General features: G+C 40.0%; 1 protein-coding gene across 1 annotated transcript in view; it reads left to right on the plus strand.

The window, feature by feature from the left end:
* The window catches only part of eys (eyes shut homolog), a 137955-nt gene that overhangs the window by 81318 nt on the left and 30853 nt on the right, over nucleotides 1–25784 (plus strand). Inside the window, exons 35-41 of the mRNA XM_028423552.1 lie at nucleotides 1289–1479; nucleotides 2022–2113; nucleotides 4256–4406; nucleotides 4518–4630; nucleotides 5533–5783; nucleotides 11506–11682; nucleotides 18838–18988. Coding sequence (XP_028279353.1) covers nucleotides 1289–1479; nucleotides 2022–2113; nucleotides 4256–4406; nucleotides 4518–4630; nucleotides 5533–5783; nucleotides 11506–11682; nucleotides 18838–18988 — 1126 coding nt within the window. The remainder of the gene's footprint in view (nucleotides 1–1288; nucleotides 1480–2021; nucleotides 2114–4255; nucleotides 4407–4517; nucleotides 4631–5532; nucleotides 5784–11505; nucleotides 11683–18837; nucleotides 18989–25784) is intronic.

Genomic DNA, 25784 nt, shown 5'->3' on the forward strand with positions numbered 1-25784 from the left:
AGCAGCCTCAGACTGCATCAAAGACTACATCAGACTAAACAAGGCTTTAAAATTAATGAATAGCTTTGTCTCGGAGGGGTAATTTTCCATCATCAGCATTGGCAAACGCCATTGTCAGGAGTGAAGCAGTAGACGGCGCAGCATTGTTGCTTGTGTGCATTTATCCTCATTAATTCACAGATCACAGCAGATCTGTTCCTGATAATTCTCACGTTTTTTGTTATCGTGGGATTTTCCTTAGGGTATTGGTCGTATTGCTCTGCAGAGAAAATGGGGGGGGGGGTATTTAGGTTAGCTTGTTTGCCATATGCCCTGAGGGGGGCCCACTGTCAGATCAAAAGAGGTCTGTCTATTTAGACCTGACATCTAACAAATATTGATAAAGGTCTCACTTGCAGCTGCCCGATTAATCATTGTAACAACTTTAAAGGAGCGTTGCTGATTTCTCTAGTGTAATGATTTTTCTCTAAGAGCATGAGACAGGTGCATCCAGGAATGCTTTTCATTTTAACACTCTCCTGTTTGACTTTTCTTCAACAAATTGCACCACTTCATTCAAATGAGAAATATATTGAGCATGAGTACTCCTAATGCTCGTCTCCAATTGCAGTCTGAGTCAGTCTTTTAAGTTTGCCTGAGTCACTATCCCCAATAAGCTCGAGGGCAGTGGAACTTTTACCGAAATGCCCCGTAATTGTCCGTTTTCATGGATGATATAAGCCAAGTAATTCCACTATAAAATGAGCCATGTCATAAACTTGTATGAGTATGTTCATTTCAGCCAAGACTTCGTCCTTTGCTTAATATCATGCAATTTGCATGCTTCACTGCTGTCTGGCAAATATGACTATTTACAGTATGACTGTATGGGGGGAAAATGGTGATGTTGCCAAGAGTCCTCTAAGCTTTTTGTCCTGATTTCTGAATAGTAATTATTCCACTTCCCACATTATTCTCATTGCATTGTACACTTATCTATTTAAGATGCTTTCAATCCAATATTTGATGGATGTAGGTCACATGTATATTGTGCAGCAACAGGCAAAGTTCAAGCCTCCTTAGTAAACAAGCATCTGTCCATCTGAAGTGTCCTTACGATGCACTTCGTGCAAAAGAATTCTGATTGTGCTGCTTGTGTTTATCCCCGCCTCACACACTGACCTCCCTGTAGAGGAAAAGAATGAGATTCGGAATTCTTCTTCAAAATAAATCTCAGCAGAATTTACTGTAAAGATGCATAAACTTCACTCTGTCTTGCATTCTGTGTGTTTTTTTGTGATTTTTCCAGATTCAAGCAACCTTCATTACTTTGGGAGCTCATACCTGGAGTTTCAGGGTATTGACCTGGGTGCACTCAACAGCATTACTGTGAGGTTTCAAACCACAGCAGCACAGGGAACTCTGCTGTACGTCGACCAAGGACCAGGGAGCGGAGACTTCTTTTTTATGAAGCTCTTCATCCTGGATGGAGTCTTGCAGGTAAAATGATTTAAACACAATTACTTTGAAGCTTTTCTCTTTGTTGTTTTGTTTCCCAGTTGCATATAGTGCATATAGAATCACTCCTGGAAAACATGCAGTGGTTACATATTTAGGATGCAATATATAACTGCTTTTAGTTCATTTTGTTTTTACTCTGAGGTTGCATTCTAAGCAAAGTCCCAGGTCTTCCTGTGGACCACATGATTTCCCAATGTCAAAACATGAAAGATGGGCATTGGTGAAAGGCTTTTTAAATCCCATTTTATGTCATGTGAAGTATAGGATGAAAAATATTAAGCCAAACAAGTGATTTTTACCTGTTTTGTTTTGTTACCCTTTTCATGTTGTGGAATTTGATTGGAACAACAGGGATTAAATAATAATCTGTCCCTCACTATTGGTTTTACTCATATAATTTTCACAATAAGGCTCCATAGGGTTCACTGGAAAGGGCAGGACTACTCCCTCTGAAATTTGAAAGTAGTTTAGTTGAACACTTGCAGAGAAGTAACGTGAATGCTCGCTCTTATATGTTTCAGTACGCATTTTGCTGTAATGAAGAAGAAGAGGTTACACAGATGGATACTCTAATTCGTGTTGACGATGGCACGGTTCACATAGTAAATATCAGGTATGGTTGTATTTTAATCTTGTGAATGTTTATATCTGTGCTGTGGTCAAACAAAAATAAAATCCTGTTGTCTGAGGTGTAAATATGTTCCATTAACAGCTGTTCATTTACACGTTATGTCAAAGCAGATGTGGTGTAATATGCTTCAGGCAGAAATACATTTTCTTTTTGAAAGAAGAGGCACATTCACACAGATAAGCTACTTAGGTTTTAGTAATATACAAATGTTGCACCTCAGGTGGTATTACCCTGATCCCTAGTTATCCACTCATTCCAAGTGCGGCAGATAGAGGAGGGTTGTATCTAATACCGGAGAAGGATATATAATTGGCAGGAATCAGCAGACTGAGAATTTAGATTTTATTACAGATGGGCAAATGGGCTTACATTTTAAAGAACTAAAGCAAACGTCAGAATGTGCCTATTAAAATGCATTAGTGATCACTGACCATGTTTTATTGGCTGTTCTAAAGTCTTCATTTGCAGTTTTTCATTACGAAAAGATTAACAAGCAAGAGCTGAGCACAAAATCAATGTTTAAATGATTTAAAGTGAGGCTGTGGCCCCTTTAGTTATATTGTTCCTAAGCCCATGTGCAGTCTCACTGCCAGCCCTCTCCATTATATTCTGACATGAGAAAGATTGTGGTTTAGCTTCGAGACTCAGAGTTTATTATGTATGAGCTGGAAGCTGAAACAAAGCAGCAAATGTTCAACTCCTAAAATCAGTTTACTTTGTGTTGTGCAGACGTTCTAGCATCACACAAAGAGGCAATTTATACTTTCTAAGTTCAAAAGATTGGAGTAAAATGAAATTATTTTCAGGCTGACAGATAAAAGTTAAGATCCTGAAGGTGATAATGAACATACTGTGCCAAAGGTGAACAAATTAATTCCTGCTGAAACAATGCTGAGTGGGAAGGTTGCGTCATGCTTTCTTGGCAGAAAGCTGCACTGCCCTAAATATGCAAGGGGCCAATCGGGTTTAAGGTGCTACAAGGTTCCACCCCTGTGTTTTTTTTCCTGCAAGAAAAATACAACAGCCGTATGAATCAATCATAATGTTCCGTACAACCCCTTGAGACACTGCAAGAAAGAGAGCTGTCATAACTAGAGGGCTGGGAGTATGGAAAAATGGTTTCTGGTGTCACAAAGCAAATTCTTTGTAATTGTCTGACGGCTGAGTCCGTCCATCTTTGTCTGATTTGACCCAGAGCTACAACACCATGGCCATCCTCAACGTCACCGCCTAACTCATTATAGACTTTTAATATATCTTCCCGTCAAAGACGCTTTTCAATATGTTAAATAGAAACCCAGTGGGGCTGACTTCTCAAGGACAGTGAGCACAGTGCCCTCTGGCTGCTGGCCAGGCCGCTCTGGCAGACTGCTTCTAAATTAACCGCTTCTCCGTACTGGCTCTAGAGGAAGGACTTATGCAGCACGGAGTTTGTGCCCCAAGTGTTTAGCCGGCATATGCAACAGCCTGCAAAGCACAGGCTTAACAAATCAGACTAGATTGCTTCACGGACCTCCTAACTTCCACTCAGGGAACAAGGGGCGTCAGGAGACACTGGAGAGGGGACTGTGCATCTGTGGCCTGAGTACCCTCAAGCTGCAGTCAGTTAGTCCAGAATCTGCACTTAGGTAATTATCTGCTCTCCCCTGTTGTTTCAAAGTGGAGAATTGGTTTTTGAAATCTATGAATGGCTGTGGGGTGGGTCCAAAATAGTTGTGTGGAGAGGAGAGGACGCCCAGAGAAAACAAGATGGAGTTCTGCAGTAGTGCCCAAGCCAAGGACTGTGATCACTGAATGTATCAGCAGTGTTAACGAAACAATTGCACACGTGTATCACATGAAGCACATGAAATAAATGAGTTCATAGCAAAAGGAAGTTTCCAGCAGATACTCTGAAAGGATGAATTGCCTTCTGTTAGTAATTCTTCAAGTTTTTCATTTCTTTATTTAATCTTCTAGGAATATGTGAATATATGTTATGTTCATTATCACATTCCCCTGAAGAGTGTGAACCAATAATATGCTTGCAAAAATAACACCTCATCCAGATGACATTTGGAGAACACTTTCCACTGTGTCTGTGATTGTTGTTTATTTGACCCGGTGTGTTTGCTTTTATTGTAGACAGCACCTGGCTCCTTGTGAAGCAGAGCTAACACTTTCTGGCCATGAGAAAATTAAAAGTGCAGCAAGTAATTACTGGCTGGGACACATAATACAAAGGACAAATCATGTCTTCACAGGTGGTTTGCCACAGCAGTATTTTCCAAATCAGGTAAGATTTAGAGGTACCAAGTAATGGGTTTTTTTCTGCCTGCTGAAATCACAAATGGTTTCGATTCTTACACCATATTAATGCTGTTGAGTCTATATTTGTACTCCTCAGAGAGCAAAACCATTCCACAGCTACAATGGCTGCATTGAAGTAATTGAAATTAATAACCAGAGGAGCTTCTACACATCTGATGCCATCGCCGGAAGCAACATAGACCAGTGCAGGTAGTGATGTCTTCTTTTACATACACAATTGCTGCGACTCAAAAGCTCAGGATTCATACTGCTATTAAGGGTTCCTAAAATCTTTTTCTGTAATTTTCATTGATACATATATATACACACTGTTGAAAACATTGAAATCTACTTGAGTCTCATTATAGGCATTTAATGAGTATATAAAACCACCATCATGTCATAAAGTAAGCTGTTAATGAGTGTAATGTTTACCAAACTATTGAACATATACAGATGAATTTGAGAAACTCCATAACACCTGCTAGCATCTGGCAAAAGGGTACAGTCAACGGTCACTTCCTGGTCATATGACTCAACAGTGATTACAGGTTTTGACTGGTACCAGCCCTGACAAGCAGATACCATGTAAAGGTACAAAAGATACAAAAGAAGAGGAATTGTTGCTGATTTTACTCATTTTTGCTGAAAACAAAAGCCATATGTGTCCAAACTGGCCAGAGAATGAGCTGTAGAAGCCACTGAAGAAAGCAGCCTTTCATGGCCTTAAAGAGACAAAGACAAGGTTACCCATATTTTTAAGTAAAGGCCTGATTGAGAGACTGCAAAATAATGATTAAAAAAAGATGTAGAGCTGCACACAAACATAATAGGCCCTCTTCAATTTCCATTCAGCATCTGCTGTGTTTTTGTTAGTAAAATGTCACACTACATCAAACCGCACAAAAGGAATCACAATTTTGCACTGATGCACTGGGGCAAGTCTGATCACTTATTGTGAAAATATAATGTTATCTTTCAGGGATTGTCTGCTTGTCAAATGACTGCACTTTACCTCTCATTTAATGGATGAATTCCCTTCCTATCTTTAGCCTTAAAAGCAAATAATTTTTATGTTTAATTGCATTTTTTTCCCCCACTTAAACTTCCAGATATACTTTATACGCTGTAGAAGCCTCCACAACAACTGGCTTGACAACTCAATCAGCTACTTCTGATGCAGTGAGCACAACAACTCTGGCAGCTCCCACACAAACACAGAAAAACCCTCTGCAGGAACCTCAGGTTTGCCTCGACGGAGTGTGCCGCAACGGAGGAACATGTCATCAGCTGCAGCTGCCTGGTGGGGCTCAGCCTTCCTGTCACTGTCCACTTCATTTTACTGGAACTTTTTGTGAGAAAGGTAGGCTTCTTTTTCCCTAACATTTAGCTGACAATATTTACCCTTTTTTTTCTCTCCCACGTAATATATAAAACACACACGCACAGTTAAAAGCTTAAAAACCTACTGTACTGTGACCTCCACAGCGGGATCATCAAGAGCCAGCCAACAAATTATGTTAGTTAATATATGCTGAGCCTCTTTGGCTAATAGGTTTCACTATGAGGGGAATTTTGAGTGATGTGAATTATTCAGTATATGATTAATGAAATGAAAGATCCATATAAGCAGCTTGAACCATTGCGGTGTGTCCATGTTCACCTCCAACGCTCACTGAGAATGAGAGATTGACCTTGCATCACTTCCTCAACATTCCACCGAAGCTCTCACCTCTGTCCCACCAAACATATTGGTTTTGTACCAACCACTCTGACACTAATACTAAGGAGAAGAGCAGGAGCAGACACACTTACTAATGGCCCGTTTACACTTAAGCGATTTTGGGCTGTGGTAGACAAAAGACAAGCGTCGTAGGAGAATCGTGGAGATATCTTTGGTCGTGGCTCTAAAACGGTGGTCTTACGTCACACTGTGAGACAGGTTCCATGACTGCAGCTGTCAGCACCTTGCGACCAAAGACAATCTGAGATAAAATTCTGGCGGGTGTCAGAAATTTAGGATGACTCTCACAGTGTGACAGCTGCTACGACCTATCACCCCGCATCCAGGTCTTCATCCTCGCATGTTGACGTACGTCGTAACCTTGATCGCCTGCGATTCAGTAAATGGTCATCGTACAATGTGCAAGCATCAAACTTGACATCGTACCAAAGTTTATTACATTCATGTTGTATAGTGTGTCATGTCAATGGTCTTATAAGATTGATAAAAATTGCACAGTGTAAACTGGGCATAAGGAGTTCCATTTTTGTAGATTTCATCACAGCGTTCTTGCTGCAGCTGATTGCCATGTATGATAGTGTGGGAAAACCACATCTTGTATTTCACCATTATACTGAGTCTCTATCAATGACAACAGCACTAACACTTGACTGTGTGACTTAATTGCCTGTGTGCTTCATAACACAAGCCTACAACTGAGAGACCTTTCAGATGCTGTGTTATGATAGCCATGTTCACTCCCCTGCGCTGCACAGCTATGATTAACCCTTCAACATGGATTAATATTGTGCTGCTAATACACATTAAACATGTTGATAGGTAACTGAGTGTGGTAAATGAACTGTGGTACATTTTACCTGATTCCTGCTACGGTGTGTTAGGTAATAGACCGACAGGTAATAAAAAGGACAGACCATAGTGTTCCAGTAAAAAGGGAAAAATGATGCTCACATACTTTCGATGACATATCAGCTCATTACAGTCTGAATGGTCCTTCCTCCATAGCATGAGCAGGTCCATGTTTCCTTCACCAGCCGTATGTCACTAAGTGTTCCAGGTAGGGACCCACAGGGAGCTACATACAGACCTGCTTTAGCCAGGGGTCAGGAGTTAGCTGCCAGCTCACTATATGATGGAGCTATGTAGCTTGTTATTCTCTAAGTAGACTGATGAGTAAAGAAAAGAGGGTCTTGTCTGAGGAAACATTTTAACATGGAGGTCACTTAAGAAACTGCATTACAATAGCAGCAAGTTTACAGAAGATTTGGGTAACCTCACACCTTTTGCATGTTAACAGTGATCGCATTTAGTTGTTCTCACTCCTATAATTATGGCCCGCAGTGGCCGTCCTAAGCCAGAAGGTGTGTGACAAGCTGGCAGATAGTATAATATGTAGAGAACACGTACCTCTGACAGAGTGCCGCTCAAAGGTAATGTTAACAGTCATTAACATGGCCTGAGCAGCCTGTGCTCACAGGTGTTCCCCAATTTCACAGGTCTGCCATGTGTTCTAAAAATGCTAATTTACAGGTGTTTAAGTAATCGGCTGAAATGTTATTTGTCTCTTCAGGCAGTGTAACAAAAATTATGCTATTTTTAAGGCTTCACTCTAATTTGTTTGTCATGAGGGAGACACCCCCCACCCCAACCCACCCCACCCCACTCGCTTACATGGCAGGGATGCTACTTTTTTTAAGATCCCTCGACCAATCCCTAAACAGCCAGTGGAGACCAGGGAATATGATTCATTCATTTGTTCATCCACTGTTACACATTTCAGGTTCAGAGAAAGGTAACTGTTGTGCCGCATGATATCATTGCATGTGACTGCCACACATAAACAAGCTTAAGGCTAACCTTGCTGTTTGAAAATTAACCCATGTAGCTTTAATCTACATGGTAACAATATGTATGGCTGCAGTTCCACTGCAATACCTGATAGTAAATCAAATGTTATGATTCATTTGGTTCTCACAATCATAGGATATCCCCTCAGCCTTTCCTCTCCTCCACCATAAAGTAAGTTCCTACTTATTCCTCAACTTGTCACACTCATAAACTTTTCCTTTAAATACCAGCATTGGCCTTTTAGTGTAATTTCTGCTGAGTTCGAAGAACCGCTTCTCCTCAATAGCAGTCCGGTCTCTGAGGTTTAACAGAGAGTGCACTCTCGTGTGAGTACTCACCCAGTGATGTGCTTTGCAACACCAGTTCTTAGCCCGCAGACAGAGTCCGGGGGCTGTTTACATGCTGACGCAGCCTGTGACTGTGTATTGCCACAGCAACTTTTGCTGGGTGACAACCTTGTCTTCACATCTTGTTGAATTAAGTAATAGCCACAAGAGAAGCGTACAGCAAGTCACCCCTGCTCACAGTTAATTATAGATACGTCATACTACAGTGACTAATGATGTGGACTTGTTTGTGTCCTAGATGAAACACTGACATGTCACAAGAAATATCATGATGCACACGAGGCTGCAAACTCTTTTTATTTATCTGTTGCTAGTGTGATTAATGTTAGTAATACAAGCCCTGAAATGTAACGGTTGATTCTATGCCATAACATATAAAAATACGGCACACTGACATTCTAAAGAGATTTAAAATATATTTATTGACACACTGCTACACTTATAATGGAGTAAAAGTCATATTTTCTGTTATATAAGGTGTATTTTGAGAGCCAATAAACTTTTCACAATGCCCTAAACAATATCTTATGATTCCTTACATTCTTATGCTTATAATAAGTAGAAGCCTATCAACATTTTTGTACATTTTTCTTACAGAACTTACTGATTTTACGCTGTACTATTCCTACATTTACCCAAGTAAAAGACTTCTCTTAGTATTCCAGTGTGTGACCAGTGTTGGATTGGCCTCGGATAGCTCACACACAGCCTTTATATACACCTCTACATGAGCTCTACTCTTCTCTAGGGGTTACACTTCTGGTAGGTTGCACTGTAAAATTTAAGCCAACGGCTGGTGGTTGAGTAAGTATTTGATATCAAGAACCCAACCATAAGACAGGTTCTCTCAAGATAAAGCCTGCTCAAACTGAGCACTTAAGCTATGATAAATTGTCTCCTCAGAGAAGACACAGTAGGTTGCAGACCTTGCCAAAGTCATTCTTATCAAGTGAGTAGGCATTCAGGTGAAAGCGATAACCAAAGTGGAAAGAAATTGCTTATAACATAAGCAGCTGGCAGGTTAGAAAGTAGGCTGAAAAGATGAAACCAACGAGGCAAGAAATTATTCAGACCTGGTATCTATTGATCAAGACCTCCTTCTGTGGCCCATTAACTTATGGCCTAACGTCTCATATATTTGAAGCCCAGATAAAGGAAGTTGGACAAAGTCCAATGATGAAAGTGAAGGTCTGAACCCCCCCCCTCTCAAAAAAAAAAAAAAAAAAAAAAAAAAAAAAAAAAAAAACATAATGTATAAAAATGCTGTAATAAAATTGGATATGTATTTAATCAGACTAACAGTAATGTAGTAAATGTAGTAACATAGCAAACGAAGACAACTCTTTGAGGGTGGTTAGCCTTTCTGTTTTTGTGTTTGACATTAATGGGATCTGATGAGGGGTTGTCTACTTCCTGCTTTGCCAGCACACTGGCTAGGTGCTGTCAGCTCTTTTTGTGGGCATCTAGTGAGTGTTTGCTGTAATTGCTAGTGCCTTTAGAAAAGGAGCCAGCTCAATCTGCCTTTACTCAGAAATTGCCAACAAATATTACAGGATTGATTTGTCAATTCCAGCCAAAGGAAACAGCTCCTTCCACAACCAAACGCCATTTTTATTATTTATTTATTTTTTTCTCTTTGAAGTATCTTTGAATTTGAAGTATTGGCTGCCATATAATTCTATGTACAACTCTAAGGAGTCATCCATACTTGACTTGGTCGGGAAAGAAGCAAGTGGCAGAAGAGTCATACTCAACAGGCACAGAAAACAGGATTGTGACCATTATAGAAATAGCACCAGAACATCTCTTGCATTGGTCTAGTGACTGATCATTAAACTTGAGAGTCATCCTCCCACTGCCCCCTGCCCCCTGCCCCCCTACCTTTCTGTTATTTTCGGTTATGGTGTATGACCTGACTCCTCTTCATAGGCTCATTATGACCATTTTCAGGATGGCCAGTTCACACAAATGATTGATATCCACACATTCTCTCCTGCTTTTGACTGAACCCACTTACACTTTATACCCCTCTGTATCGCACAAAAAGCAGCGATAGCCAGCTTAGGTTTCTCTGTCAAGCAAGTAGCATGCATGGAAACAATAGAAATGCTGTGATCTTAACATTTTCCTTTGTATTTCTCAGTCTTGATACTTAGTTTAGAATGAATTGAAAAACGTATTGTTCAGATGCCTTGCTAAAGGATAAGTCCATTATGTGGGGGGGAAATGATGGTCAGACAGAGGACAGAAACACAACATCATTAGCTCAAAATACAACATGATCCACTCAGTTTAGTAGTCAGCGATGCATTGCTACTTTTCTGGGGAGTCACAGCATAGATTCAGCCTTTAGTGGACATTGTGGCACATGCAATTTTGGTAGTCAATGGCAATTAATGTGTTAAAACATGTTTCTTTCCACTCTTACAGCAGTCGTGAAGACTTCCATCTTTAAGACATCTAGTTCTGTTAGAACTTTATCCTATTATTCTTCTCAGCTCCTTTGCTTCTAGTTCTAAATGTTGTCAATCATTCACATCCTGCTCAGAAAATCTATTTGATCCAACATAAAACAGTCCATCAAAAGTGAACACAAGAGTGCATTCAAATGTTCTCACAATAAAAAAAACTAGTTCTGGGAACCTTATATCCTGTACATTAGGATTTCTTAGCCAATAATAATAAACTCTTTTTTGTGAGAGCTGGATTCTAAAGGTAGTAATCCCCCGAGCTGAGGCCGGGGTGGCCTATTTTGAATTGACAGTCATGCACCGAAACGGCAAGCTGTCCACCAGGTGTGCAGTGTCCTTTGTGTAAAAGGCCAACAGATCATCACTGGCTTGTGGAGTTGATGACCTGAGCACATACCTCCTCCACCTTGCCTTAAAGTCATATCGCTTTGTCATCCACTGGGAAGTGACACACAAGCACACAGCTCTGACAAGGCCCTGCTGACTCTGCTCCCGGCCAAGATATCAGTGCTGCAGAGGCAGACGATTTCTGCTGTTTACTTGACTTGCACTATTGCATTTAGATATGAGTGTAATTGTATCATATTTTCAAGTACAAATGTGTAGCAGTGTTTGTACTTACTTTACTTTATCCATTCTTTCACATTCTTTTTCATTCTTTTTCCTTTTTTCCAGATATTACCGTATACATCCCCTCATTCAACGGCACATCTTACTTGGAGCTGCAGCCTCTTGCCTTCCTTCTCCAGCCTCCTGGTAACAGCAGTAATCAACCTGCTGCAGTCAAGGACACCACGGTTTTTCTCTATTTGACAGTGAAAACAAGGTCTACACAGGGCACCATCCTCTACAGTGAGTGCAGTCTCTCTTTATTGCACATGTTTAAAACTTCTGCAACATGGTAAAAGAAAGTACAGTACAGGCCCTACTTACATACGGCCCTCAGGTATGTCCTTGTAATTTCTAAAAGGTTTTTCAGGCAACCTGTGTGGCCAGCCTTTATCTCCTTTAATGAGCTCATCCTCCAAGCACCAGTAGTGGCCAAATGTTTTTAGAGATTGAAATAACTTGCCCTACTTTACTTGCCATCATGCCAAGAAAATAGCAAGATGTGTCTATTTTAACCATAACCATAATCTTTTTGAACCTGACCTGGTCGTTAGTTGACTGGTTTTCTTTTGTTTCCTGTGAGAAAAGCTAAATATATGTATTGTATTGGGTAAATTGGTGAAGTCTAGTTGTGCTGACAGTCTCACCTGTTTCCCCCTTTTCAGTCATCATGCTAAGCTAGCCACATGAGAAGTGTGTTCTTTCTAATAAACACCCATCAGAAAGAAATATGTACACTACCATTCAAAAGTTTGGGGTCACCCAGGCCAGTTCTATAGCTTCTTCTCTTCTTCATCTTCATTGAAAAAGACATTTCCAAGTGACCCCAAACTTTTGAACGGTAGTGTATGTATAATAAGCATTGTGTCCACTTCGAAGTAAGCCTCAAGCAATAGAATGCTGTCTAGACATGCTTTGAATAACATGCTTTGTTTTGACTAAAAAAAGATGTTGATGACATACTTCTTATTGTTATTATCTTTGCTCAGGAGTGATTCAGAAGTGGAACTTGGCTTGTTCTTACTTTTATGACCTTGTGAGTTAGATTACTAAAACTAATCCAAATAACTAATAAAATGTAATAATTCTAGATATTAATGACTTGTCTGACTGTTGCTGTGATTTGCTAGATACTAACATGGATCCTGTAAGAGGAGAAAGGAAGGAGAAGCATTCAGTTTTGACATTCAGAGCCTCTGAATGTAAAATCTTCCATGTCATTGGGGGGTCTGGTGAAGAGCTACATGTAGTCGTGCAGCCCTCTGTGGACAGCTGAGGTCTTTTTTCTTGTTTCACTGCTCGTGATTGAGCTATAAACCTGAAAGCGAACAAAAGAATCCTCATAAGGCAAGTGCTGGTCACTCACGTGCCCTGATAGGATTGGACTCAGCCTTTGCTTCAGCCATGAGCTCTACATTGTATGTCTGCCTCCTGCCAGCTTTTTTGTTCCCACACCTGCACACACACACACACTCTCCTTTGTTACAGAAGAAGATTGGGATAGGTAGGCCAGACAGCCCCTGAGTAGACCCTCATAACAATAGAGCATTGTTTTGGGAGGAGAGAGAGGTAGATTCTTTTTTTTTTTTTTTTTTTTTTTTTTTTTTTCAGAGGTTGATAAAGCTGAGCCATGAGAACTTGGCTTCATTTATCCAGTTTTGTGTGTATTACACATCTGTTTAAAGTGTGCATATATTAAGTACCAGCCAGATTTTGGGTAAAGCTGCTCTACAAATGCCTTGAGCTAAAGGTCCTTTAATGACTCCAGAAATCATCCAACCTGCTGTCTCTGTGGACCGCAACTGCAGGCTCCTCGCTCTAAAAACTGCAGCCACCTTTATTATGCCAGGCTGCTTTTTGTTCCTGTGTTGTGCCTTTGTGAGTCAGGTGCAAGTTTAACAAAATTGTAGCCACTATGCATTGTGTGGCGATCATGGGTGATTTATTCCACTCTAAACGAGCACAGACATCATTACATTCATCTTGCCTGTGTAACCTAGATCAACCTCTTATATGTGAGTTCACAGCCACTCATTTACATTAACACACCTCAGGGTGAACACATACCGCTTCTTCTTTGATCAAAACTTGACGAACTGACAGTGACAGTGATGAGTTCATGTTCATTTTAATAATAAAAAAATGTTCTGGTTGTTTCACTTTTGAACAATCTGTAATTCTTCAGAGAAATATTAGCTGGACGCCACATTCTCTGGGCTGACATTGGCCTCCCATGATGGCCATTGAGCGCCTTTGTGTTCTACCGAAGGCTTAAATCTTTGCATTGAAGGAGCTATTAATTAGCGCGCTCCCAGAACTTTTAAAATTAGTTAGTTAGTGCTTTAAATACAGTCGGTGGACTTGAAAGGTCGGCCAGTTAAGCCTGAAAAACACGCAAAGGCAGTGTCATTTAGACGTAAAATACCTGGTCTGGTGTGGGTGCCCAATTAGAGTGATCCAAGTGTAATCAATTATTTGCATTGTATTTAATATAATAAAACACACAAGCATTTCCCTATTTAGATATAATGGTTTGTACCATAGGTGTGTTTTTATGCATTTCAGTGCAGGTGAGCTTGTGTTCTTGAATGTTTTTGATACATTGTTCACGTCAAATGATAGGTCTGAGGACAGAGTCACAGCATAATTACACAGCACAGCTTTTAGTATGCTACCCCACATGAATTAATACTTGTTCAGAGATGTTTGGGTGGTGTTACTCCACTAAAATAAATTGTGTGTTTTTCAGGTTTTCATGTCATGTTTTTCCACCTTTCAGCACGTAATTGAAGACACATATAAAAAGCTATGCACTTTAAATATATGAAAGACTTTGTCCTTCTAACTTATAAATACACATTATAAATATGGAAAATAAGAGACATTGCAATATCCTAGATTTGAAAAGTAATGAAAAGTAAGAAGAAAAATATTCAGAATTCTCTTTTTTCTGTCTTTTCTGTAAAATAAAGTTGGTAACTGTAAATTCATTAAATTAAGAATTATTTTTTCCCTCAGAATTTAAAACATTAAAGTTAGAGTTCTAGCTTTCATTGCCACCAGTCATCTGTGTGGGAATCTTACATTATTGTGTGTCTATTAGCCTGCGCAGATTTATAGATCTATTTGAAAAATTGTCTGCTGCTGTGTCAACACAGTGCTATCTTCATTCCAAACTAGCTTTCATTATTAGCTAGATTAGATGTGAGCACTAATTATTAAACATCCTTTTTGGGTAGTTTGTTTAATTAAATCGGCCTGTTATCTGTTCCCGGTAATATTTACCAGTTTTCGCTGCTCCAGATTGTGGAAGCCAAAGAGCAGAGTGTGAGCCTTGTCATGAAGAGAGATGAATGTTCAGAAAGCATATATAGCGGGCACACTGCCTTTTATCTAGTAATGCTTCCTGGCTTATAGCGCACCATCTTTTTCACATCAGAGGATAGGAACTGAAAAGAAAACTCCAGAGATCAAACAGACAAAGTTAATCAGAAGAAAACCAAAAGACATGCATTGAGATGCGAAGGAATCTCTCTGCCAGGACTGCTCCTTATTCTCCACCTCTCCCACCACCCCCTCTTTACACCTCTCCCTGAAGCAAACCTGTGTGTCTCCCCCTGGACTTCAATTGTCAGCTCAGAAAGGAGAAATAGGAGGAGGTGGGATGAGGGAGAGAGAGAGAGAGAGAGAGAGAGAGATAAAGAGAGGGAGAGCGCGAGTGGGAGAACAGGTGACAGGCACTGACAAAAGGACGAACGCTCTGTTAGGTTTCGGCGCAGAGTAACAGGGCCATGGGGACAGCAGGGAACAATATCCTTACAGAAGAAAAATAGAAAAATAAATGATGGGGCAACATTGACATCTATAGTAAATAATATTTGTCAACAAATGAGTTATGGGGCTAAGCGGAAAACAAGTGCTTAGAGAGGGGACAAAGGCGCATTGTTGCAGTAGGAAGTTGCATCTGTGCGATGTTTGTCGCATTCATTAACTCTGCACAGTCTCTACTGAATCAGTATTTTGGAAATAATTATAGGTGATAATGTGCCGAGCATAATTATGTTCCTGTTTGTCATTTATCCACAGAAAATGTGCTTTAATTGTGTTACTGGTTTACATTTTTCATGTGATCTATTTTACGCTAATGTTTGATTCCCATTTGCACACAAAGTGCTTTTATAAAAGCAACACTGGATACCTGGTATATGCTTAAGTTTAATATATCACATGAATTGTAGATTTCACGGCATAATTATTGTGATTACAGTGTGACTAGAGGAAGTATAATGCAATTAATGCAAATTTGTGTTTTAAGATTTTTTTCAGACCTTCATAACAATGTTTCAGAATAACATTTGCATGTTTCAATGTTTTTGTAATCATTCTTTCATCTCTCTTGACCATGTCACAAGGTAAAATATGTTAGAAGCAATTATTTGCAACAAGGTCGTGAACATTGTGATACAAGTATTAACCATCCAAATAAGAAAACTAACATACAAAGAATGATACATAGAAGTAATTGCAAAATTGTTGTAGCATTGAGCTCATCACACATGTTGGAGTACATGGTAATTACATGTTGTCCTGCTGCGTCCATTCAGGCAAATAAACCAATTTATTGTCCTCAGGGAAGGATTTCAATTTTACCTTTACCACTTTCAAAAGCATGTCAGCTTCACAGCTTCTGAAGCTTATGAAAATCCTCTAACCTAAGACAATGTAAGAGGCATAATGGAAGTATTCACTGCTCCATGACTCCTTGCAGACTTTAGATTTATTTAATAAAAATGCATTGGTTAGGTGTAGGAAAACATTATCTGACATTATATGTCAAAGGAACATAAATATTGTCAACCATGAAATCAGGATAAGTAGGATTAAACATATATTGTGGATCTGCAACCAGAAGAGCAGAAGGTCAAGGAACGATCACTGGGGAACAAGGATAGAGAGCAGAAGAAAACTGAATGAGCCACTGTAATTCTTCAAGTTTGATACAAAGAAACTCGCTGCTTCAAATAAAACTGCTCTTAAAATTATTTCTATTCCAATAAGTAATATCTTAGCTAACCCCTCTCCTTCTACTGCTGCTATTTGTCAGGGATAAGTGGTCCAATTCTTCCACATAACAAAGATGAGAAAACAGCGGTTTATCTGAGCAAGATATTCGTCCTGTGGTCCATTCTGCAGCAGTGGCTGGCAATGTGGCTCTGTTAAGTGCTTCCCTATTGAGTATTATGGCAAGGAAGACCACCAAGTAAGGTTAGAAAATTCATGATCCGGGTCCAGCATATTAAGCTATAAGCGATGGGGATTTTCCTGATGCCCCTTCTTACCCCTGGAGGAAACACTGGGGTGATTGTTCAGAGCTTTCATATCAGTTGCAATGCAGCCTTGACACAACAAGCTCAGCTTTCACACCATTTTCCTTTAATATTAAAATCCTCCACCCATGCCATTACTTCAGGAGAGATCGCATGCACACTGCAACAAGACTGACTCTGCAGCCCACATATTTCTTTTCAAGTCCCACCACAGCAAGCCACACCAGCCCGGTCTCTGACAGTCCTGGCTAAACTACTATAGTCATTGTGAAAGCGGCTTGTGTTGTAGCTCCCTCTGGATTTGTGGTCCCCTGTCACTCTGTCTAATTCAGCTGAAATGTGTCCTGTGTGCCCAGTAGGAAACACTGAAACATTTTAGGTCTCTCTAGCAGAGCAGCATCGCTGCCCCTTTCTCTGCCCTGCACCCATGTCTTCCCTGACACTGGACACAGAGTGGCAGACTCCATCTCTATTTCTGTCTCCCTCTAAGAGCTGCAGTCTTATGTTGCCTTCCCTCTGTTCATGTTTTCTTAGACAGCAATGTGGGACTGGTGTGCATTCCTCCTACCTCCCTCCCGAAGACCTTAGTAGCCTGTGTGGGAGGATTGATGCTGCCGCTGTCTGTCGCTCCCACGACTGTCTCACTAGCAAGAGACTCAGAAGCTCTGTTGTGATAGAATGTGCTGGAGTCAAGTGATATAAAGCAGTGGATGTGATATAACTAATAATGCCACCCTGGCTCACAAGTGAGATAGCTGGAACTATTTCTGGCTTTCATGGTGGGACTAAGGTCATATGTCTGTTTTGCAATCAAGACCATGACGTTGGAGGCAATGGAGCTGTTTCCCAGACCTACTGAAAGGTAGGAGGGGCAGGGATTGTCATGCTATCATCCTGCCACTGGGCGCTGGTTCTAGTGTCGGTGCCACTCTAGAGCTCCATCATAATACCACTGGGCCACTAATCTTGCTGCTCCCTCTTGATATAATTTTGAATTTCTTTTGATGACAGTAGCTTTGTCAGTTTCATATCCATACAGAGGGTCTGTTTGAATTAAGCTTTTTTTCCAATACTGTGGTCATAAAGATTGTTTGGTTGATATTGACACTCAACCGCTGTGTTCCTGATTCTAAACCAGTTTGTGTTCTTCTTAAACTTGTTTTCTTGTCAAAATTACTTGAGTAAGTTTAGAAACAAGATCAAGCTTTGCATCAAAGTCAACGACGTTAAGCACTAGAAGGTTTATGCTTGAGGTTGGCAGGTTTTTGAACAGTCTTCTATGAGACTGGCAGACCTTTCACCTGCCTAATGAGACACAAGACAGTGAGGCTCGCTGCCTTCTATTAACCTTAATGTTAAAGAAAAGGCAGACTGTGAGTAAACATGATCGAGCTCATATTATCCTTGTGCATTGCACTGTGAATGAATATTTCAAGGTATGCTGTGCTTTGTTTGAAGCCTGGTTGGAGTTTGTGTCTGCAGCTCGGATTCTGACAGGACCGGGTTAGGTTATTGTATCAAGGTCTTCCTGACAATCAAGTCCAGAGTCCCTTTGTTTACTTTTGTACAGGTTCTACTGAAACTGGCTCTGCAACAGTGAACAGGAGGGATTGTTTTTTTCCCCATTCTTTTTTTTAATCTTCTCCTTTCGAAGGTGCATCCAGTGGAAAGCTTGCCACTCCTCTCCATAACCTCTGCGCTGATGTTGGACTGGTCATTGTTTATAACTTTTGTTACTTAAAGTTGCATGCAGAAAAACAAAACCCTCTTCTCAGTTCTGTCAGGAACTATTTTTGTTTCTGGTGTAAACATCACACTGTTACACTGAAACCAGGAATGACTTTGACAACCATGGTTTATTTGGCAAAAAAAAGGATGAAGGGAGAGTTTTTTTTCCCTTTAAACACTTTTATTTCATTTTCAAATCTCTCACATGACGGTGAACACACATATCCTGTGTTCAGTGTTTCAAGTTCAAAGTCATGCCATGAATACAGTAGCTTGCATTATGTATAAAATGTGGTAATACAAAAAGACACGCTTCACTAACCACATACTCTTACCCTTTCAGCTCGGGAGCAGCATTCCGGGGATCAGTTCCTTCATGTGTTCCTTCAAGATGGAAGCCCTGTAGCTCAGCTTGGATGTGGTGCTGGTCGTGTTTTGAATGCAGCTGCAGGCCTGAACATCAATAATAACAGATGGACGCCAATAACAATTCGGTATGATGTTCATCTCCTTCTTTCCCGTCCGTGTCAAACTGTTCTTACCTGTCTATTTTAGAAAGCACTGAAAAAAAGGACTAGTAGCTGTGCTTTCATGTCAGTGCTGAAATGACACAAACAACAACATATAAAAGAAACACATTTACCTTTGACCATTCTAAACCATGTGTAGTGTCGGTCCTCGCTTCTTTGATTCTGTTCAGTGGTTCTGCTTTTAGCTTACAAGTCACAGACTTTTTTTTTTTTGATCAAATCCTGTCAAAGCTTGTCGCTCCATTAGCTGTCCACATTCAGGTTAATCAGAGAGCAATGAAATGAAAGCTCCCTCCATCAGAGAACTTCCAACTTTAATGCCCCCTGTTTCTCAGGGAGAGTGCTGTCCCTGACATGTCAAAATAATGAAGCATCAAAAACATCATCCAGATTTGTCCACTGTTTGGACAGTCTTGGTTTTAATGAGGGCTAACAGTCAGCCGTCTCCTTCACATTAAAACTCCATATTAGAACAACAAAAAACCTTAGACTCCTCTATGTCAAACTGTGGCGATCTTTTTTTTAGTATTTAATGGTGTTGAGCTGGCTGAGACACGATCGTCATGATCCCAAAATATCTGTAACCTTCTCTAAAACTGCAGATCACTCACAGTTCGTTCACAGAGAGATTTAGGATCATTAACCTTTGATATACACCCCACTGAGAAAATTGGCCACTTTGCCAAATGGTTGTGGAGAATTTTCCTGTGCATGGCTGAGACCTTATGATCTGGCATGGCTGCACACTGTCTTAAAGGACAGAGTCACTTTGTTTTTTTACAATTACACTTGGTCTACCTGCATTTACATGTGATGCCTTTCTATGCATTATTTGGCATATTATTTTATGTGGAGCAAAATGCATAGTAGTTTTATTAAGTTGTGTATATAATAGTCTGTATATTTCTACCTCTGAATAAAGTGGGTGATACTGTGATGTGGTAACATATAGATATAAACCATATGTAAAGTGCTTTTTAAAGGGAACATGATTTTTTTGGCAGTAATTTAATTTCCAAAAGCAATACTTTCTGCCATCTTACCATGCTTCCCACTAGATGTAGCCTCTTCAGGTGAAGTTGCAACTTAAAAACCACAATCAACACATGCAACTCTTTTTACTTTATCAAGAGAAATACATTTTACAACAAACCTGGCACAAAATGTTGAATCAGAGCAACGTGCATTGCCACTACTTGCTTGTTTCCTCCAGATAGGTCTGATCAACAATGCACAGCTGATCCTCTGTCCCCATAGTACACACGGTGGCTTGATCACTGTGTGGCAGAGTGAGCCAGTATAAGGGAAAGAAGAGAGGCCTCGCCGCTGAGCTCGGCTTCTGTTTATTCTTGATCTTCAGCAATTTCATTCACATGCAAATGAGTGCGTGACATCATCTAGTCGTGTTTGAGCAGTGAGTACCTGCTTTCGTCGGATGGTAGTTGGCGACACTGGATGCGGCTGACTCGACTTGCTGTCGTCAGCATGTGTGCAATGCAGAGTGGTGGTTGTATTTAACTGTAAATAGTCCAAGCTGCAATGAGCAAACAGAGTAAATCCAAATTGTCTGATGTCACCGGTAAACACAGACTCCATATCTCTCTCTTCTTCTTCTTCTTTTTTATTTTCTTCTCTTGTCTTCTCACATGCACTCTTCATTTTCAATACGCCAATCTTACTGACACCTCAGGCTTTGTGGTGCTGACATGAGGAACACATTCACCTTTTCTTTTCATACAAATACAATTACAGCACTTTGACTTTCTCATGTAATCCAGAAAGCCGGCTGTCCATTGCACCGATGCAGCATTGTTGACATGAATAGATGGTGTGACGCCTCTTTTCAAGAGGCAGACCCACATTATGACTTCGCTTTCCTAAAGGCACTTTCACTTTCAGCATGTTATGTTACCTACAGATCAACAGACCTGTTGTCATGTGAGTTAGTGTGTGTTTAGGGAGACTTGTTACCCTGGCAACAGAGAAAATGGATGAGAAATTTGCCTTGAGAACTCGAACATTTATTGCAGACCATGATCTTTATCAACAGTGATTGAAAGCAAGAAAACTGCAGAACGAATAATTAATAAAAAAAAAAAGAAGAAGTCAAACTTAAGTGTAAAATTCATATCAGATCTGCCAATAGTTCTTTGGTTTTTGTAGCCATGGGAGACAGGTCATGATCCTCATTATCCTCAATAGGTACATTTACTGTTGTGACTTATTGTGCATTACATTTATATTTTTCCGCTTAATGCACGGCTTACTGAAAACATCAGTAATTCTTCTCTGGGCTGTGATTAGAACAATGTTCACAGCAAAGGAAAGCAGAAGGTGGTAGATTAAGGTTAAGAAAACCTTTATTTGTCCCACAATGGGGAAATTGCATAGGGTAGGATAGAGTAGGGTCTTTCAAGCCACATGTATGGGAGTGGTGGTGGAGTATTGAACAGACATGAACAGCTCCTGAAGTGTTCCTCATGTTAGAAATTTTAAAGCTATAGAAAAACATTGTTCGGTGGCCGTCGTTCTTAACAAAAGGGATAAGAAGACATAGTGAATACATTAATTGAGATTTTAGTCGCCTGTTCTGACAATAAACAAACCTGAGTGAAGCACATTTTCATTTGTAGAGCAAAATTGTACTAAAGTGATCAGAGCAGGCAGCCATACATGGAAACACACTGTGCAGCCCTTTTCTGAAGTGCTTGCATTTAAATTACTTTCACTTTTTTTTCACAGTATAATGTGCCTACAACCGCTGCCTGTTTCTGTTTCTACACTATCAGCATGCAAATGTTCTGAGTGTAATGGTGTTACGGTGCATTGTGTTTTTCAGCAAAACGATGCGCAGTAGATTGATAGCAGATGTGAAGCATCCAAAACAATATCATAACACAAACTATTCATAATTCTGTTTTCTACAAATGTCTAATTGTATTTTTTTTTATCTTTAGGAGCACTTCAGTATAGATGAAATGCTGAAAGGCCACTATACTGTGCTGCAATATAAATTCAGAAAGAGGAGTGTGCAGGGGGGAAGGGGGAACTTTTGGGGTGTGAAATATGTCATTTTTCATTTGGGGAGGACATGTTTGTTGTTGGCTTGGTTTTTGATGTCAGGAGGTGTCCCTTTGGGGATGTTTGGGGCAATGTTGCTGCGATTAAATCTGAGAGTGGCAGACACCAAACGCTCCCCTGGTCATTGTGTATTTGTGCGTACATTATTGTTTGAATCCTGCTGTGGTTGGCATTCACTGTTGGAGTCATTTCCATTCACATACAGTCAAAGATCAATGAGGATGACACACAGCATTCTGCAGCATCACATCCCTCTACTTGTCACAGATGAACTCTGAGTCCCTGGCAGATATGATTATTTAAATTTATGCCACTTTTGTGGATGTTTTTATTTCTCCTGTCCAGTCAGTATCAGTCAGAGTCTCAGGTATAGCTCTGACTGACTTTCCTTCTTCTTTTTTTGGAGATTTAATGTCTAGCTCCTCGTGTGTTTTGATGTCCATGTTGATGTTATTCTAGATTGTCTCATTATGCACTGAAATATTGGAGTAGTGTGTGAATACCTGGCCATCACATTTGCAATTTTCTCACAATTTTCTGATCTTTTTGTTTCATGCTGTTGTTTTCATGCAATGTCTAATGTTTGATCACAGAGAGCGAACCATCAAAAACACCCTGCCTGTATGCTGATTCAGTGACGGAATGGGATATATTGTTGGATTTCTTTTTTAAAAATTCAGGCTTCATGTGCTTATTATATTTTGTCTCATGTTTGATTTTACTTAAGGCAAATATAATATCCTAACCTCTGTACTGTATTCACATCTGCATCATTTTTCTATAAATATATATGACGAGTGCACAGGATTTGACAGGGATCAATCAACAAAATCTATGACTAATGGATGATTGATGAGGCAGAGGATAAGATTGATTTCTGTAGGTCACGCTCAATCCTACATAACCTGTACCTGTCACCACCATCTCATTTTTAACCCCTCCCAGTCTCATACCATGATGTGTAATTGGCACATAATGGTTCATGCATATTGACATGAATGTCACTTTTTGTGACACGTAGCACAAATTTCCAACTAATGAATTTCGGTTGGAATTGTTGAGTTGTCTTACCCTGTTATTTTAACCAGTTATATTTGGTTTTAACCCTAACTACAAGTGGAAACCAAGAAGGGAAAATGACGGATGATGGATGATTTATGTTGAATGAATTCATTATATTGGGATGTGACTGTGTTGTTTCAAACCTTTTTTTGCCCATAAATAACATGGCTCTCTCATTAAAGATACTTACATACATACATACGTGTTACTACATGTACAGTAAGTATGTTGTTGTTACTCCCCCTTTCTTGTGTCATATCACTAATATGATGATCATTCATGGTGAGATGTGTTCACTGTTTCACAATAAACCCACACTGATAAATGATTCTCTTCTGTGAGAAGTCATTTAACCTGTTAAAATACTACTGTTTGTGTTTGTATTGTGCTCTATGATGAATTTGAACAGTAGTACTTTTTAGTAAAAGTTATTTAATAGTCAGTGCACAGACAATTGAAATAGTTTGATGTGGGTGTGAAATGTCGCCTAGCAACAGCTGCTGTAAGAGGAAGAAAACAGACAGAGCTGTGAGAAGAGACACTGAAGAGAATTTCAAAATAGTAGCATGTTTTTTGGAAATCTCAGGAGTCAGACTTCTTTGAATTAATGTCACAAAAATTGAGCTTTCTGAGTTTAAGTGCGGTCCTGGAGAGAAACACGTGTTCACCTCATCTAGTAGCACGCTGCTAATAACTGTGTCTATCTAGAGTTGCAGCATTTTGGTTGACTTTAAAAATATCGTTTATTGCTGAACACTATTGTCGGGTTTGTTTTCCAGACTACAGTAACAGAGGACAGAACCCATCCTTTGCTCTTTCCCACTGGGTTTTAATCGCTGTGTGATTAATGGGGAAACATTTATTCGTGGAACCACCATGCCATATGTGCACCTGGTTTTAAAGAGAGGACTTTTGTTTTTTAAGTCCACGTCTTTTTGGTGCTGTGCCCAATCTGTGGCGAGCTATGTTTATCGATTACACAGTATTCATCTTTGTATTGACAAGTCGTCGTCGCCTCACCCCCCCAAAACCACCACCAGCACCATAAAAGATTCATTGAAGAAGCAAGCAGCAGTGCCTGCTCACTTGGAGCTTCTTTTGTGAAGCACCGCAGTTCCAAAGAGGCTTGCTGCGTGCTGTCTAATTGTATTGCTGGAGATGTAATGATAGAACACAGGCTACCCAAATTAATTGAGGCTTGCCAGTCACAGCACAAATTATGCAGCAAATGCTGCAGTGCTGTGTGTGTGTGTGAGAAAGTCACTGCACCAGAGCAGACATTACAGTCAGTGTAGGTGTGATGCAGGGCTTGTTGCAGGAAAAAAACAAAAACAACAAACGGATGCCTGCTGATGTCTTGTGCTGTGTGGCGTGATGTGACATTTTATGATTATTAAGCACACAGGGGTTTACTTCCTGTCTTCTTCATATCTGATGCAACTGTACAACCTGTTGTGCTAATGCATATATCAGCGTAACAGGTGGTGCATGTCTTCTTTAAATATGTGTCAGCCAGTTACTCGGTCTGCTCACAGGCATATAGTCTCTGTTCCCAGCACTAATACATCCTTGCCTCTGAATCACTAAATGACTCACAAATTATAATTTCATCACTAACATGCTGTATATTATGCTTTGCTCTTTTTTTTAAGAAATATGGCGACAATAATAAGCCATTAAAAAAGTGCTACATCTTGCCTATCAACCCAGTAAGAACTGTTGCAAGGGCATCAGCACAGTGCATGATGTTTTACTGCCATCTGTTGCCAATACTCTCAGATGTTTTATGCAATAGTAATATTTTAATGATGATCCTCCCTCATTATTAATTTTCTGCAGGGGGGACTGTGGAGGCGCGTTCAAATAGGATTGTACAGACAAACACCTACCTTCAGATTTAACAAATACCTTTGTGTAAAGGTGCGGTGCTGAAAATATTTGCAGGGTCCCTTAACATTGCAGGTAATATTTCAGTGGTGATCCTCAGGAAAGTTGCAGTAATGCAGTTGCCCTGAATTAGTCGCACAGTAGACACAGTCTAAATGAGGATGTTAGAGATGACAAATCACTTCTGATTAGAGCATTAGCCAGATGAACAAATGTATAAATGATGATTGAGTAAGAAAGAAAAAAGCTATCACAGCCATATTGTGCATTTGTGCGTCAGGAGAAAATGAAATATTTACACATTTTTTGTTTGTTTACTTCAAGTTAGGGCTCCTATGAGACCCTTCTGTTAATGGTGCACAGGGAGCCCAATGTTACATCTCTGCATTAGACAAACCCCGGCCTCTTTCCCTCTGATTCATTCATGTGTTTGTTTGTGTAACAAAATCCATTGTGGTTTTGCATTTGTGTGTGTGTGTGGTGATGATAATGTGGCGCTGTAGGGCATATTTCTAGCTATCTAGCTACTAGACCAAGTAAAGTAGTCATTTTTATAAATAGCCGTCTTTTCCTCAGAGCTAGACCAATGTAAATCAGCCTGGTAGAGCATTCAATGTGCTCACGAGAGCTCATCAAGTAAGATCATCCTGTTTGCTTAGTGAGCATGCTCGCCGTGTCTCAAAGGGACAGTTTTTGCAACATTAGCAACCCAAATAAAAAGCTACTGTAC

The sequence above is a fragment of the Parambassis ranga genome, chromosome 15, assembly GCF_900634625.1.
Source record: "Parambassis ranga chromosome 15, fParRan2.1, whole genome shotgun sequence".
Classification (NCBI taxonomy): Eukaryota; Metazoa; Chordata; class Actinopteri; family Ambassidae; genus Parambassis; species Parambassis ranga.